General features: G+C 37.0%; 3 protein-coding genes and 1 pseudogene across 3 annotated transcripts; 3 read left to right on the plus strand and 1 right to left on the minus strand.

The window, feature by feature from the left end:
* Positions 1-967: 967 nt before the first annotated feature.
* Positions 968-2,374, plus strand: LOC104823167 (cytochrome b-c1 complex subunit 8-like). Its single transcript, XM_019203664.1, has 2 exons — positions 968-1,216; positions 2,019-2,374. The coding sequence occupies exons 1-2, from the start codon at positions 1,047-1,049 to the stop codon at positions 2,065-2,067; spliced, it is 219 nt and encodes a 72-aa protein (XP_019059209.1). The 5' UTR covers positions 968-1,046; the 3' UTR covers positions 2,068-2,374.
* Positions 2,375-3,370: 996 nt separating this feature from the next.
* On the minus strand, positions 3,371-6,944 carry LOC104823168 (uncharacterized aarF domain-containing protein kinase At5g05200, chloroplastic). The gene is made up of 11 exons (XM_010554605.2): positions 6,891-6,944; positions 6,651-6,774; positions 6,221-6,363; positions 5,677-5,790; positions 5,379-5,567; positions 5,139-5,294; positions 4,784-5,049; positions 4,584-4,681; positions 4,225-4,403; positions 3,969-4,085; positions 3,371-3,751 (listed from the first exon to the last, which is right to left on the minus strand). The coding sequence occupies exons 1-11, from the start codon at positions 6,942-6,944 to the stop codon at positions 3,566-3,568; spliced, it is 1,626 nt and encodes a 541-aa protein (XP_010552907.1). The 3' UTR covers positions 3,371-3,565.
* Positions 6,945-14,146: 7,202 nt separating this feature from the next.
* On the plus strand, positions 14,147-14,982 carry LOC104823170. The gene has a single exon (XM_010554609.2). It carries the CDS (start codon positions 14,395-14,397, stop codon positions 14,836-14,838), a length of 444 nt encoding a protein of 147 aa, XP_010552911.1. The 5' UTR covers positions 14,147-14,394; the 3' UTR covers positions 14,839-14,982.
* A 1,095-nt stretch (positions 14,983-16,077) lies between these two features.
* LOC104824499 overlaps positions 16,078-16,228 on the plus strand; it is a 3,159-nt pseudogene continuing 3,008 nt past the window's right edge.

A 16,228-nucleotide genomic window follows, 5' to 3' on the forward strand; every position in this document is an offset into this window, starting at 1 on the left:
ATATAAGTTTTCTTCTATAAAATACGATTTCTACAATATAATTTTTAATAAAATAATATTTTGAACAAAATATTCATCAAATAAAAAATAATATAAAAATAAAATTTAAAAAGATGAATCAAAGGAGAATTCAAAGTATTAAGAGTAATTATATGGTGTTTCTTTTTCTAACACACAAATGTATAAAGAAAATAAAATCTTGACATTGATTCTAAAGGATGGGATTTGACAATTTCTCAGCGGTTAATAAATAAATCACGACAACATTCTATGTGGTCAACTCATTAGATTAAAGCAATTATTGGGGATTCAAAATTCATATCTATAAACAAATATTAGATATTAATGCATAGTCAATGAATATATTATGAAAAATAATATTTAATTATTTCTTAGAATCTGGCCATTGTATGGCTCTAACTAAGATATATTGTTATTTATAACTATTAAATAATTTCTAAAATGAGATATTGTGTCATGCTTCTTAGTTATTATTAAAGGGATAAATAGAAAATGAAAATCATTTCCAATTCTCAAAAGGAGTTGGGGGAAAATTTGAACATTCCATCCTCAAAATCAAAAGGAAGAAAGAATATTCAGTAATGGGGCCAGCGGAGTTCGGAAGAGTTGTTGGGCCCTTAATGGGCCATACAATGAGTATGCTGCTAACAATAAAGGCCCGAAGTATTTTGATATTAGGCCCAATATAATAGTTCTATCCCATAAAATCACCATTGTTAAAGAGGCCGAATATACTCAAAGCTCGAAAACATTAAGGCCCGTTATTACACGAAGAAGTATTCATTTCGGTTCATAACACCGGTCTTAACCGTATCCGTAACCAAGGAGAAACGGATTGTTTGGTTGTGGGTTTAGTGCAAACCAATCGGTCTCTATATCAAACGACGTCGTTTGAATCCATGAAACGGCAGCGTTTTAATCGCTTCAAAAACTGAACCATAGGTTTGACGGGAACCTTCGTCATCGTCATCGTCTGTTGCGTGAGTTGCCTGGATTGACGGAAGAAGAAGAAGAAGAAGAAGAAGATGGGGAAGCAGCCGGTGAAGATGAAGGCGGTGGTGTACGCTCTGTCTCCGTTTCAGCAGAAGGTGATGACTGGTCTCTGGAAGGATCTTCCGGAGAAGATCCACCACAAGGTCTCCGAGAATTGGATCAGCGCTACTCTCCTCCTCACCCCCGTCCTCGGCACCTACTGGTACTCTCTCTCTCTCTCTCTCTCTCTCTCTCTCTCTCTCTCTCTCTTTCTCTCTCTCTCTCTTCATCGATCGGGCGAATCGATTCGGAAATCTCCGATCCGATTATTGCAATTGTTCTTCGAACTGGTTTTACCGAAACTACAGTTTCTGGAATATATTCGTAATTGAGATCTCGATCGAGGACAACCATGTCTGTTAGGATGTTGTTGTATGTTCCCAGGTCTTCTTCGATTTTTGTTCATGGTAATTAATTGGTCACCGTGTCCTCTGTAGGCTGTTTACGTTCCCCAAGAAATTGAACAAACAGTATAGGAATTGAAGATGTGAGATACTAGTAGCAGTGATTAGCTCGAGAACAGTGAATGGGTTAGCTGAATTGCAGGCAGAAGCTGAACCAGGGTGGATATAGGAATGATATGAGTGGTCTGATGGATATTGAATTGGCATTGGGAATCATAAGCTTTTTCGAGAAACAAATGATCTGGGCTGTGAATCACACACTCAACGAACTTGCATCTTGAAATAATTCTTGTTTAAGAGGTTAAAGGAGATCGGTGCGAGTCAAGTTCTTCTCGATCATGAAACTGTGGACAGTTAAAGAACATAGTTATTTGTTGATGCCTTATGCAGAGCATTTTCTGTAGACATCCATTGTGTTCCCTCACAAGAATTTTACGGTCCGGGTCCATCTATATTGGCAGTCTTCATCGAGGAAAGCCACAATTTTCATGATCTCCGTTGCTTACAACGGCTCTGTTGTTAACGTTTATGTTAATGTATCTTTCTGAAACGAAATGGCAGGTATGCTCAACACTACAAGGAAAAGGAGAAATTGGAGCACAGGTTCTGAACCATGGATTTGCATCTATTCGTTCAATACAAGTGCCTAATTATATTTTCACCTATAGTGGGAAGTTCCGAGTTGGTTCTCGACAACTTTGGTCCAGTATTTGCTTGAATAAATGGTTTGTCTCGTCGATTACAGTTAGTTAACTGAGTTTGCTTCTTGCCCCAAATGACCGAATGCTTTTTTTTTGGGTGTTCTGGTGCTACCCATGTTTCTATGTTGAAGATCTGATGTGTTTTGTTCTTTGTCGGATACGGCTCGGGTATCCGACTCTAAACCCGAATACCTTATACATGACGAGTTTTGGGCATTCCCCAATGTGTTAATAGTCGCTCCGCTTTAGAAAATGTACATGGAGGAGAGAAGAGACTCGATACTTCGTTTATATTGAGTTCTGCGGGTGGCGGTGAGGACGAGAGCGGAGTACGAGATGGGTACCCGACTCGAAAGGTTTTGTTGTTGTGTATGAATCAATACACAACAACATGGATAATATGGTAATTGTATATTGGGGAAAAAACACTCATGACATTAGTTTCTTGATGTATATCAGGGGTGTCAATTTAGGTCCAAAACCCGAAACTCGGTCTAGTCCAGTCCAAAAATTAGCGGGCTTCGGGCCTAAGTTTCTTGGTCCGAAAAAAATCGGGCATTTGGACAGGTCTCAAATCGGACTTCGGGCTCGAATCGGACCGGTCCGAAAGTCCGACATTTAAAAAAGAAAAAAAGAAAAAAATAACATTTACAAAGAGATTATGCGGGTGGCCTGACCCAAATCCGGAATACATAGGGCCGGATTTCGGGTTTAACTATATAGACCCGAAAAAATCGGGTTGACCCGAGCCTGAACCCAAAACTTTCGGGCCGAGTACGGGTTCGGGTCGGACCGGCCCTATTGACACCCCTATTGTGTATACAAGAAAACTATTCTAGTGGCATCATCATTTTGATCAAAGAATTGAAGAAGAGGGAAATCTCTAAACGCTTGTGTGGGTTATTTTCTTGGTCAAAGAATTAAGCATCATTAATCTTTTTTATTTCTGATTTTATTTTCTTGGTGAACATTTTTTGTTTTCACCACGATATTCTTTCAAATAAACAAATACAAAAACAGTTAGGCATCTTCTTTTTAATTTACTAATAATTCAAAGTTGTAAGGGTTATTTTTTATGATTCAATAAATACTTATTTGACCCGAAAATGTTAATCCGAAATCGAATCCAAATTTCGAGTATTAGACATTGAAATTTGATCTCTGTGGTTGTAAGACAGATCCGTTCTGCTGTTCATGTTAAAGTACTCAACGGAACGACAACATATTTTGGGCAATGTAGTAAAACGTATTTATACACAAAAGGGCTTACAGTTACAGATAGTGAACGCTTCATAGGATAGTCAAAATACTTTTTACACCATTTATATACTGTATGGTGTGATGTATTATTAGTTCTTGGAAAAAAAAAGAAAAGAAAATATATTCAGTGAGGGTATCTGTATGAACTCAGTTGAAGCTGCTGTCCGTATACCGATCCATCCTTCGGTTGGAGACAATGGAGATCCTCTGGTCCTGCAGCATGTTCATGTTCGGTGCCAACAGTCTCGTGTACCGATCAAAATACAGAAGCTGCTTCATCAGCAGTGCAAACTCCCTCGGGAATTTCAGCCCGTACGATTCGCTCACACGCACCTGCCATTTATACACGAGACCTTATTTCGGATACCAAAACAAATTCTAAGACAAGACAATGATTTCACCGTTTTCAGACAAGGTTTTCTTTAAGTATAGTTTCACAGTTAGGTAACATCTGTTTCACCGTCGATATGGGTTTGATATTCTGAGGCATTATATACTTTGAGTTTGAGAGATTCTCCATTGAGCTTTTCAAGTAGTGAATTCAGCTTACCACGTCGAGGAAAAGAGCATTCATCTGTCTCTCGTCCACGATAACGTTAGCAGCAACAGCTGTTGTGTCTGAATTCGTCCCACGACCTGTAGCAACTATTATCTCTGTATCTAGTTCCTGAAAAAACGATAAACCTTTCGGTTGAGGAGAAGACATAAACGAAAAAACCCATAAAACAAGATGGAAATCAACTGTTTTCATGAGATTTAACCTTAATCACATGAGTTGCCATAACGATAAATGCAAAATTACTTGCCTGGATGGATGAGAATATCTTTTCCAAGTCTCTTGCAAAAGCTTTGGCATCGACATCTTTGTTTGTGGCACCCATTTCGATCAGAGCTGATGCCATGGCTTCATACTCTTCAGTCGCAATTGACGTCAGAAATATTTCCATGGCAGCCCAAGTTTTGGGGGATATCCGACCAACGATGCCTGAGAAGAAAACACGGATTTAGATGCTTAAAATACAGCAAAATATACTCATGAATATCGATAGCCGAGATTAGAAGACAGCACAAATTCATTCATGAAAACCCAAAGCAGGAATACTATGAGAACTAATCCACATCTAACAGTTGCAGCACTGACTAGGCTGGAGAGGACATTATTTACCAAAATCAAGAAACCCAATTCGCCCATCACGCAAAAGCCATAAATTCCCGGCATGAACATCGGCATGGAAGCTGTCACAAGCAAGCAGACTGCCAAACCTGGAGATAATATTCACAAAGAAATCAACATTTCTCTTTACTTTTAGTTCTAGAAAGGGTGAATCCACCTTTTTCCTATTGAAATACAGTAATCTTCCTTACCAGACATTAAGGGCAGTAATAAGGCTGTTCTCTGGACTGGAAACAAGTGAACTTATAGAATCCAGGTCAGTAAGAGGAACTCCGTACAACCTCTCCATGGTAAGAACCCGTTTGGTGCTGCAGTGCTTATATACTCTCGGAGCAGTAGCTTGCCCGGACAACTCCATTGATTCAAGATATCTCCTAAACGACTCGATATTTTGAGCTTCCTTATAAAAGTCAACTTCTTCAAGCATTGACTCACGAATGTCCTTGACGATACCGACCTATAAACATGACGATTGTTTTATACAAGTTAACTATAATTGAAGGACAAATGGTTCAATAACTCTCTACAACCATTTCCAGAGCTCACCATTGAAGTGCGATTGAGCTCGGGATTAAGGAACTCCAATATGCGGGCAACGACATAAACAAAGTTCAGATCCGCCACTAGGATATCCTCTATTCCAGGCTTCAAGACCTTGATGACTACATCCTCTTGGGAGCCTCTAAGTCTCGCCCCATGGACCTGGTCGGGATGATTTCTTTATAAGCAGAAGAACAGTACATGAACAAAACCAAGCAACTAATCGAAGGGGAAACCAGAACACACTTGCGCTATAGAGGCAGATGCAACTGGCGTAGGGTCCACGTACTCGTACACGGTTTCTATGGGTCTCCCGAGTTCCTCTTGCAAGATTTTCCGGATCTCTTCAAACGGCACTGGGGGAGCACTGTCAAAGCACTTTTGAAATTCTTCGACGTATTCCGATGGGAACAGTGTCGGTGCAGATGCTATAAACTATGAAATTTAAAAGAAATTCATGATAATTGGGTAAAAACGTCCTCTGCATAGGAAGATCAATCCATCGACTTAGCTTGGGTTGAGGATACCATTCTCTAGATTTTACCTGACCCAGTTTAATGTAGGTAGCTCCCATGCGTTCAAAGAGTTTTCTCAAATATCGAGGAGAGAGTAACCCAAGCTGCAATTGAGTGGGTAATCCACCAGATTCATTTGTTGACTGCGATGAGAGAAAAGGTTAGAGGTTGCAATCAGAGCACAAAAGGACACAATGGAAGATTGACATATAAAACCACAAAGAGAAAGAAAGCACAATCTAGCTGAAGAGTAAGTGTCAAAACTATTTTAACTCCTACGATGAGAAAGAGAGACCTAAAACTTAACAATCAGGCATAGACTTGCCTTGTTAGACATTGTTGCAAGAATTCCAAACCTTTTGAAGACCACTTGATTAGATGGAATCTACGACCCAAAAGGTAATCACAAGAAAAAACCCATAACATCTAGAGGCTAAACGAATCGAAACTGAGATCACCGATTGTGTAGTTTCTTACATCTTGCTCCTCTACTGGCAAGGAAACAGAAAATACAAGCAATCCTTGTCGGTCCTAGAATCAAAGATGGAAACTGCAACTACAACCAACATTCACCTTAGATACATCAGTCAGCCACTCCCCTCCAACCCCCACGACAGCCTGAATGCCTTGGACAATACGTAAGGCTCCACGTGGACCTGTGTTTATCGATGTCTGAACTATATCCTCCACCAGTTTGGGTAAATTCTCTATCCGGCCTGTATCAAATTTCGAAATCCAACAGTTTAGATGCTCGGATCCATTGAATAAGGACATGATTCACACTGCCGTCACCAAGAATCACTTTCTAATTGACCATAGAAAATTCAATAGGTTTCGACCAAAGCTTCCTGCCCTAAATCCAATTCACTATAAGTACTTCACCCAAAAGCAACAAAAATCTACAGGAAAACCACTAATGAAACAGTCTTGAAACGGGAATTCAAACAATCCGTAAGCAATCGTCACAGTCTCAACAATTCGTAAGAACATGAAATCTCCGTACTTTGGAGACGAGAAGTGAAAAGATCCTGAGCTTGAGAATACTGCGCCAAAAGAACAAAACCCTTCGAATCTCTGCGTCCGATCAGCCTATTAGATCTTCCTGGTCCAACCCCGACGACGGGAGTCTGCAACGAACAGTCATCGGAGTTAGCGGAGGGAAACGGCGGCCATCAATTAGGGCACGGAAACCCCTCAAAAAGCGGAGAAGGAGATTCTGAGGAGGAAAATCACGAAATGAGACCTGAGAACGGTGGAAGGACGGCAAGCGCATGCCGCGGAAAGCTGAGACCGCCATCGCCGTGCGGGGATTGAAGCAGAGACGGCAACTGAAATCAGCTCCTGACCCTTGAAAGTTGAAACGATGCCGTTTTGAGTTAGAAATATCTTTTGAGTGAAAGACAATGAGACGCTTCAGAAAGAAAGTGAAGGAAAACACGCCACGTGGAGCCGTGGAGGACGTTGTTTCCTCTCCTCCTCCTCCCCTCCCCACACCATATTCGTGAATCGTGAATTTTCTTGTTGGAAATTGGAATGTTGAATTTAAAAAAAAAATCATATTCAATAAATATATTTAATTTAAATATAATTGGATACAATTTATTTTGGTTTATTTGAATCGTTAGGTTCTAAAAAATTATCAGAAATTGTCCAACGAGCACTTCAGAAGCCTCAATTGACCAAATAATAATATTTGATAATTCATAATATTTGATAATTGACCAACTAATCTATTTAAAAAAATTAAATAAACATAATCTTCTCGAAATTAAAAAAAAACACAAATCAAAATGAAAAAATTGCAGAAATAACTCCAAATGTCGTTTCTTATTTCAAGGGATGATCTTCTATGTTTAGGATTTTTAAAAAAAAACTAAAACAACGAAAAGACTAGTTTATTCTTTAAAAATTGAATACGTCGTAACCTTCTATATAGTGAAAAAAACTTCGAAAATTTCTTCTCACTTTTTCTAAAAATTCAAATCGCAATTTTTTTTTTCTTTTTCTCTCCCAAGATATTTATTGGCGATTCTAACAACAAATTTCTTAATTTTTGTCTTACACTCGATATATTTCTCTACTATGACAAGATCTGACGTTCCAAAATTGAAGAATTTGAGAATACATTGAAAGTGTTCGATAAAAATCCTCAGAGAAAATTTGGCTCTTAACACGTCATACAAGTCATATCGGTCAGAATTTTGGTCATACCGATCAGATTTTGGTCAGATGTCACAATTTGGTTAGCCGGTCACACTTTGGGTGAAGATAACTTATGTTAAGAGATTTTTTTATACATGGAATTAGATCATTAAAACGATAAAAAATATATTCTTATAACCCTGGTACAACTTTTTGAATCGTTTAAAGTTAATTTAGACCTTTATTTTTCGTGTAAAAAATAGTCATACCGATCACACTTTGATAAGACGGTCATACATTGGTTATACAATCAGAATTTGGTCAGACAGTCAAACTTATTGAAAATTGATGAATTTATCATTTTAAAAAAGTGTTAATATGGTATAATAATAATCTCATATAATAAATCGGTCAGACGGTCATACTTTGGTCAAACCGATGATACTTTAGTGAGATAATCAGACTTTGGTCATACGGTCAATCTTTGGTCATACCGATCATATCATCAGTCTGGTCATAGGGTATACTGGTCAGACTAGTCATACTTTTTCAAAAATGATGAATTTACGAATTTAAAAATGTTGATCAAACATGTTCTTCTTATATAGAATTTTAGCTTATTAGGGTTTCACTTCGATTCGTTTCGAAGGAACAACATCATTTAAGCTTACACTCGTCAAATTTTTCCTCTATAACGAGATCCGACACACCAAAGTTGAAGAATTTGAGAATGTATGGAAAGTGTTTGATGAAAATCCTGAGAGAAATTTTGGCTATCGAAATATCACACCGGTCAAACCGATCTGATTTTGCTCATGGTTTCAAGAACAACAATGTCATCAATAATGTAACTCCTTCCAAATAAGTCCTAAAGTACTAATAGTGTTTGTATAATACATTAGATACAATTGACTTATGTTGGAAGATTTTTTTTACACATGAAATTAGAACTCCAAAATGATGCAATATTAATTATTTTTATAACCCCTGTACAACTTTTCAAATCGTTTAAATTTAATTTAAACCTTTTTTTTTCGTACCCAAATGGTCAGACAGTCATACGGTCAGACGATCATACCATAGTCAGACGGTCAGACTTGTTCGAAATTGCATAATTCATCGTTTTAAAAGTGTTAACATAGTAATAATCATATCATATCACATATTGTTTAAGTTCAAACTCGGTCGTAACAATATGGATTGACTACATTTTTTGTTTGATAATGGAACTCCTTCCAAAGAAGACCTAAAGTACTAGTAGTGTTTGTATAATACATTGGATACAATTGACTTATGTTGGAAGATATTTTTTTACACATGAAATTAGAACTCCAAAACGATGCAGTAGTATTTTTATAACCCCTATACAACTTTTCAAATCGTTTAAATTTAATTTAGACCTTTCTTTTTCGTACCCAAATGGCCAGACGGTCATACGGTCAGACAGTCATACCTTGGTCATACGGTCAGACTTGTTCGAAATTGCATAATTCATCATTTTAAAAGTATTAACATAGTAATAATCATATTATATCATAAATTTTTCAAGTTCAAATCAGTCGTAGTAATATAGATTGACCACATTTTTTGTTTGACAATGTAACTCATTCCAAAGAAGACCTAAAGTACTAGTAGTGTTTGTATAATACATTAGATATAATTGACTTATGTTGGAAGATTTTTTTTTACACATGAAATTAGAACTCCAAAACGATGCAGTAGTATTTTTATGACCCCTATACAACTTTTCAAATCGTTTAAATTTAATTTAGACATTTCTTTTTCGTATCCAAATGGTCAGACGGTCATACGATCAGACGGTCATACCTTGGTCAGACGGTCACATTTGTTCGAAATTGCATAATTCATCATTTTAAAAATATTAACATAGTAATAATCATATCATATCACAAATTTTTCAGGTTCAAATCAGTCGTAGTAATATGGATTGAGCACATTTTTTGTTTGACAATGTAACTCCTTCCAAAGAAGACCTAAAGTACTAGTAGTGTTTGTATAACACATTGGATACAATTGACTGGTCTTAGGAGATTTTTTTCACGTAAAATTAGAACTCCAAAATGATGTAATAATATTCTTATAACCCCTATACACCTTTTTGAATCGTTTAAATTTAATTTAGGCATTTTTTCGTACCCAAATGGTCAGACGATCAAATGGTCATATGGTCAAATCTTGGTCAAACGGTCAGACTTGTTTAAAATTGCATAATTCATCGTTTTAAAAATATTAACATAGTAATAATCATATCATATAATAAATTTAATGAGTATGATCAGTTTGACCACTTTGATGATTATGACCAGCGTTACCAATTTTGTGAGAATAATCATTTTGACCAATTTGACAAGTATGACCAGTTAGAAGTACGACCAATTTGACCATTCTGACACATATGTATGACCAGTTTTCCAAATTCTCCCATTTTGATGAATTTCACATATTTAACGATTTCAATCAGTTAGAATAACGTGAATCATTGTATTGTTGATGAAATGCTCAAACTTAATATTGTTTTTTCACAACAAATTTAATAACGTATTTTAGAAACAATATTTACCTATTATTCAGATTTGTATTTAATCGATGAAATGTCCAAACTTAATATTGTTTTTCATAATAAATTAGCTGAAAAATAGATTGGAAGTGAAGAGAGTTGGAAGATCAGAGAATGGGGAAGAAGAGAGTCTGTAGTTTGTTTCACATATGCGAATGGAGAGAGAGAGAGATGGAAGACGAGAGAGAGAGTTGAAATATTTTTTAAAATTAAAATATTAAATAAAAAATGAAGAGTATTTTTGGAAGGATACAATTATAAAGTTATAAGATGATGTTGGTTTTTTTTTAAAAGAAGGAAGGTCAGGCTATGAAGTAAAAATAGGAAGGCTCAATCTAGGGGTGGGCGTTTTAACCCGTGACCCGAGGGTTTGGGGGTACCCGGCTTAACAAGTACCCGAAAAAGGGTTATCCGGATATTAACGATGATGAGATCCGGTACAACGATTCTAAGATTTCAACCCCCGGGTTCGGGTTCGGGTTTTATTATTTCATAACGGGTTACCCCCGGATACCCAGATATATTTACTAAAAATCTAAAATACCCTTTATATTTATACTATTTATTAAAGTATTATTAATATTACTAAAATAATTTTATTTTATTTAACTTATTCCTTTTATTTTCAACCCTTTTATCTAAAAGGTCCCACCGAACCCTATTTTTTACCATTTTTTCTTCTGCAACCACTTTATTTTCTCTCTCATTCACCTCTTCAAGTCTCCATCGTAATTTTTTTTCCAGCGAAGAACCTTGGTCTCTTCTTCTTCCTCTTCACACTTGTTTTTCTTCTCTAACGCTTCTACTCTACAAGGTAAGTGAAAGAAAAGAAACTTATATATGCTTTTGTTCTTTCTTTACCATATTTTTATTTGTTCAGAAATTTTTTTTATGAGTTCAACTGTAAATTTCAGAAGTTCCCTCTGTTTATGTCGTTTTTCGTTTATAACTGGTCTATTCTCTATTTATGTCGTTTTTTTCTGTTTGTATTTTTGTATGATTAAATTTTTTATTTGTATTTCTGTTTATGTCATTTTTCGTTTATCACTTGGATGAGAATTGTGAAACCTCCGTTCCGATTACAGCTACTCCTGATGTTCCGTCTCAATTGCAGTCTGAGGAAATCCCGAAAGAGGGTGATGTCCAGCCTTCTACCGATCCCAAGGTATCTCGTGTAAAATCTGACGCTTGGAATCATTTTAAAAGAACATCGGATAATAAAAATGGCAATTTGCAGCCATTGTGGGACATCAATTAGTTGTGTTTGCCAGGGGACTATATCTACAAGTTCAATGTTGAAACATTTAAGGATTTGTAAGAAGTTACCTCGTGAAGATAATGTTGATGACCAGAACAATAAGAAGCTGAAGCAAACCACATTATTCCATCAAGCGAAAACTGAGGTTTCAAGAGGGGTTCCATCTTTTGCAATGTTTGATAAGGAAGAAGCTAGAAAAGCTTTAGTGATGATGATCATTATGGATGAGCTGACTTTTAGGTTTGTTAAAAAGGAGGGATTCAAATATTTTATGAGGATTGTGCAACCCTGTTTTATTATACCATCTCGGAGAACAATTACTAAAGATTGCATGAATTTGTTTTTGGAAGAGAAGTTGAAGTTGCACAGTTTTTTTAAACAACACAGAGGGAGTGTTTGTTTAACAACGGATACTTGGACATCCGTTCAGAATATCAATTATATGTGTTTGACTGCACATTATGTTGATAAAGATTGGAAGTTGCAGAAAAAGATCATCAATTTTTGTCCAATTGCTAATCATAAGGGTGAAAATGATTGGAAAGATGATCCATAAATGCTTGGTTCAGTGGGAAATCGAGAAAATTTTCACTGTGACTGTGAATAATGCAAATTCAAATGATGTGGGAATCAAGTACTTGCGAAAAAAGTTTAGTACGATGGGATCAAGTATCCTTGATGGAGAGTTTTTGCATATGAGGTGTGGAGCTCATATTTTGGGATTGATTGTAAAAGACGGATTGAATGAGTTGCATGAATCTATTTCCCGAATTCGATTGGCTGTTCGTTATGTGAGGTCTTCAACAAGTAGAACGAGGAAGTTCAAAGTAGGTTTGGCACTTAAAAAGGTCTCTACTAAAGCTGGTCTTTGTTTAGACGTAGAAACAAGATGGAACTCTACGTTTTTTATGTTGGAATCGACTGTAAGACTTAAGCAGGGATTTGTTATGCTTGAGTCTTTGGATTCAAAGTATGTTGAGGAGCTTAAGAAAAATGGGCTAGGTCCACCGAATGTCGATGATTGGATTTATGCAGAATCTTTATTGCCAATTCTTAAATTGTTTTATGACTCCACACTAAAAGTTTCAGCCACTCGGTACGTCATTGGAAATGAATACATGCAAGAGGTTTTTTGTGCAGGATGGAGGATTCAACAATTTGTTGAGAGTGATGATCCATATGTAAAGTCTATGGCTGAGAGGATGAAGAAAAAAATTGAAAAGTATTGGCACTCAGACAAAATCAATATGATCATCTTTATCGCAACTGTGCTTGATCCTCGATATAAGTTGTCATATGTAATTTGGATGATTAAGGAGACTTATGATGATGCTGCCAAGGCCAACGAGTTGATTGTGAAAGTTAAGAGTGTTTTGGAAAGATTGTTTAGATATTACGAGTGTCTTCGATCTACGGATGCACAATCTTCTGCTAGTAGTCGTGTGGATTCGTGTTCAACCTTAAGCAACAAGAATACTAGCGAGGCAGTGGGTTCCAATGCTCATAGACTTCTGAAGTTTAAGAGTTTTATAAGCACCGAATATCAAGTAAAGAAGAATGAGTTAGAATCGTATTTAGAGGATGTACCTGAAATGGGAGATGATACCGCATTTGATATTCTTTATTGGTGGAGAGTAGTCGGCGGCAAATATCTCATTCTTTCGGATATGGCAAGAGATATTTTGGCTATACCAGTATCTACCGTTGCATCTGAATCAGCTTTTAGCACTGGTGGTCGAGTTGTAGATCCGTATCGTAGTTCTTTATCCCCGCAACTTATTGAAGCTCTCATTTGTACACAAGATTGGCTTCGAAAAGACTATGTATCACCACCAATCACAATAGAAGCAACATTGGAGGACCTTGAGAAGTTTGAAGAAGGTATCTTCCTTACCTTTTAGTAAATTAAATGATTTTTATATTATTGTATATGTCTGATTAATTATTTATTTGTATAGATTTTCCATCTATATATACAGACAAGGATAAAGATAAAGGATATTCATCCTCCGAATGAGGTTTGTTTTTTATTTTCAGTTACTTGCTTCTTATATGTTTAACGTGTTGTTTCTTTATTTTTATATTGTTCTTTATTTTTTTAATTGTTGTAAAGAAAATGAGATCGATGCTAGCTATGGAGTTGTGGTTGAAGCTAAGACGATTGAAAAATCTGATGGTGATGATATGAATTTAATGTTTTATTTTGTTTTCTCCAAACCTGATCTGAGTTTGGATTTTTTTTTGTTAAACTTAAGATATGGGATTTTTGAGATTTTCTTATTTGTAGTACTCTTTATCGTTCTAATGGTTCAAAAATTTTATAAGTTATAAATGTTTTGAATTGTATGTCTATGGGTCGGGTACTCGCGAGAACGAGACCGAGAATCTCATTGAATTCGAGTTACAGATATCCGGATCTCATAAAACCAAGACTGAGATAATATTTTTATAAAATCCGTACTGATGAAACCGAGATAGAATTTTTATAAAAAATGGAGGTATCCGACCCGTGCCCCTGACTCAATCTATTCATCCAAATCTCCTATTGGTTTATCCGAATGGAGAGAGTGTCCGAGTTAGACACATTGTCTGCACACGTGTCAAAAGCAAAAGAAAAGTCAAACTTGATCAGCGAATCTTTGACTCGCCAATTCCTCTATAAGTACAAGGAGAATCTGGAACTCTCTCTACTTAAAAAACTCACAGCTCACATTCTCAAAATCTTAATATAAACCCAGCTCTCTGGTTCATCTCCAAATCGATCGAAAAATGGAAGCTATGCCTTTAACCTCCATCAACCCAATACCTCATCAAAACCAGGTTCCGGTTAGCAAGATTCCTGTATCCAAACAGGCCCAACTCGTCCTCAAGCTCGGTAAAGACTCGACCTTGTCGACCCTTAAGGAAAGGTGGTCGGGAGCTAGGTGTGTGGCTTCGAGCTCTGCCTCGGCGGCTGCAATGGAGGAGATCATAATCACCCCGGAGGAAGTGGAGGAGTTGATGAAGAGACGAGACAAGTGCGTGGAGAAAAACGACGTACCAGAGCTTTTGGAGTGCCTTGAGACTGAAGCTATCATGGGGGATGATGAAGGGAAATACCCTAATGATTACAACAGAAGAGCCAAGATCTTCGACAAGAGTTCTAGAATCTTCCAAGCTCTGAAATCCGCACAAGACAGGGAAAGAATCACAAAGGACGAGACACTTGTATAGATCATGCTTTCCTCTCTAAGAATAAGAGATACGGCGGTTACCTTCATCTACCTGTATTTTGCAATGTCAATGTGGACAATTCAGAAACCCTTCTTGTAACATGAAGTATTATTATTGCATGTAATCATGGATGTTTTACTTACAGTTTGAAGGATTCTTGCTTAGCTTTTGGAATCTGGTTTCTCCTCGATCTTCTTCAAACAATCAAATGGCTGCAAGAAATAAAAACCAAACGCAAGAAAGATCAAAACTTTACTCGTGAAACCAGAATCTAAGATCCAGAAATCCTGAAACTCTGCAAACAACAACGTTGCCGGTAGCGGGTAAGATCAAGACAACGATTCACAAGGTACCACCATTTCTATAATATAAAAATAACGTAGAAATGCTAAATTTGCAGAAGCTAACTACACAGAGCAGACGTACAGAGTCAATATCATGCATTTGAACAGACAACAACCAAAAAATGGCAGTGCTACAGAGCGAAGAGGAAACAAACGGACCAGACTAACCTCCTCCTGTTCTTATGATATGTCGAATCCATTGCATACCATGTTGTCTCTAAGGACAAACCTATTGGCTAAATGGTTTTGCAGGTTCATTTCATCTATAGTCCCACTTTTAGGATGAAATCTATATAGCTCCCCGTTTTCACCTAAAGAAAAGGAGGAATTTTCACAGGTGTGAAAGGAAAAACATTTTCCAGAATGTGAATCAGAAAAATGGGCAACCTCGATATAGGGCAGGCTAAACCTCTACATACAAGAATTCGACTTCTTAGTAATTCGCATCCATCATTAGATACGATTTCTCTCGTATAGTTCATCAGACATACGATTTGGGAATTTTTTGCGGGCGAATGCGAATCTATCGACAATCCCCAAAACGGATTCCCGACAAATGAGAGAATGGTCAGGAGTCGAACAAAACCCAGTGGGATCTAAGTATGCACAATACCTGGATTAGATAAAATAAGTGGCGGCGGCAACGGCGACGCTCCAAACTGCGGCGGACGAAGCTCTTCCGGCCATTTCTCCCTCTGAAATTGGAGACTAATTGAGTGAAAACTCGCCTGAGGTAAAACGAATGCATTTAAAATAAACTTCACGTCGTCTTAGTCTTACAGAAATCTACTACGTGTCGTTTAATTTATATATAAAACGTCACCGTTTTGCCTTGCTATCTTCGTCGCTTCTACGACGTCGTTTTCCAGCCGTTGTCAATTTGTCAATGTCATCTTCATTCATTTCTTATCGTCGATTCTTCGAAAACATATCCGAAAACCCTAACTATCCCTTTGATAGGTGATTAATTACTCTGTTTCTCCTTAATTTTAGAGTTAATTTCGACTATTGCATGTCAGGGAAAGAACTTTCGCCGGCGCCGCTCG

The sequence above is a fragment of the Tarenaya hassleriana genome, unplaced genomic scaffold, assembly GCF_000463585.1.
Source record: "Tarenaya hassleriana unplaced genomic scaffold, ASM46358v1 Cleome4, whole genome shotgun sequence".
NCBI lineage: Eukaryota > Viridiplantae > Streptophyta > Magnoliopsida > Brassicales > Cleomaceae > Tarenaya > Tarenaya hassleriana.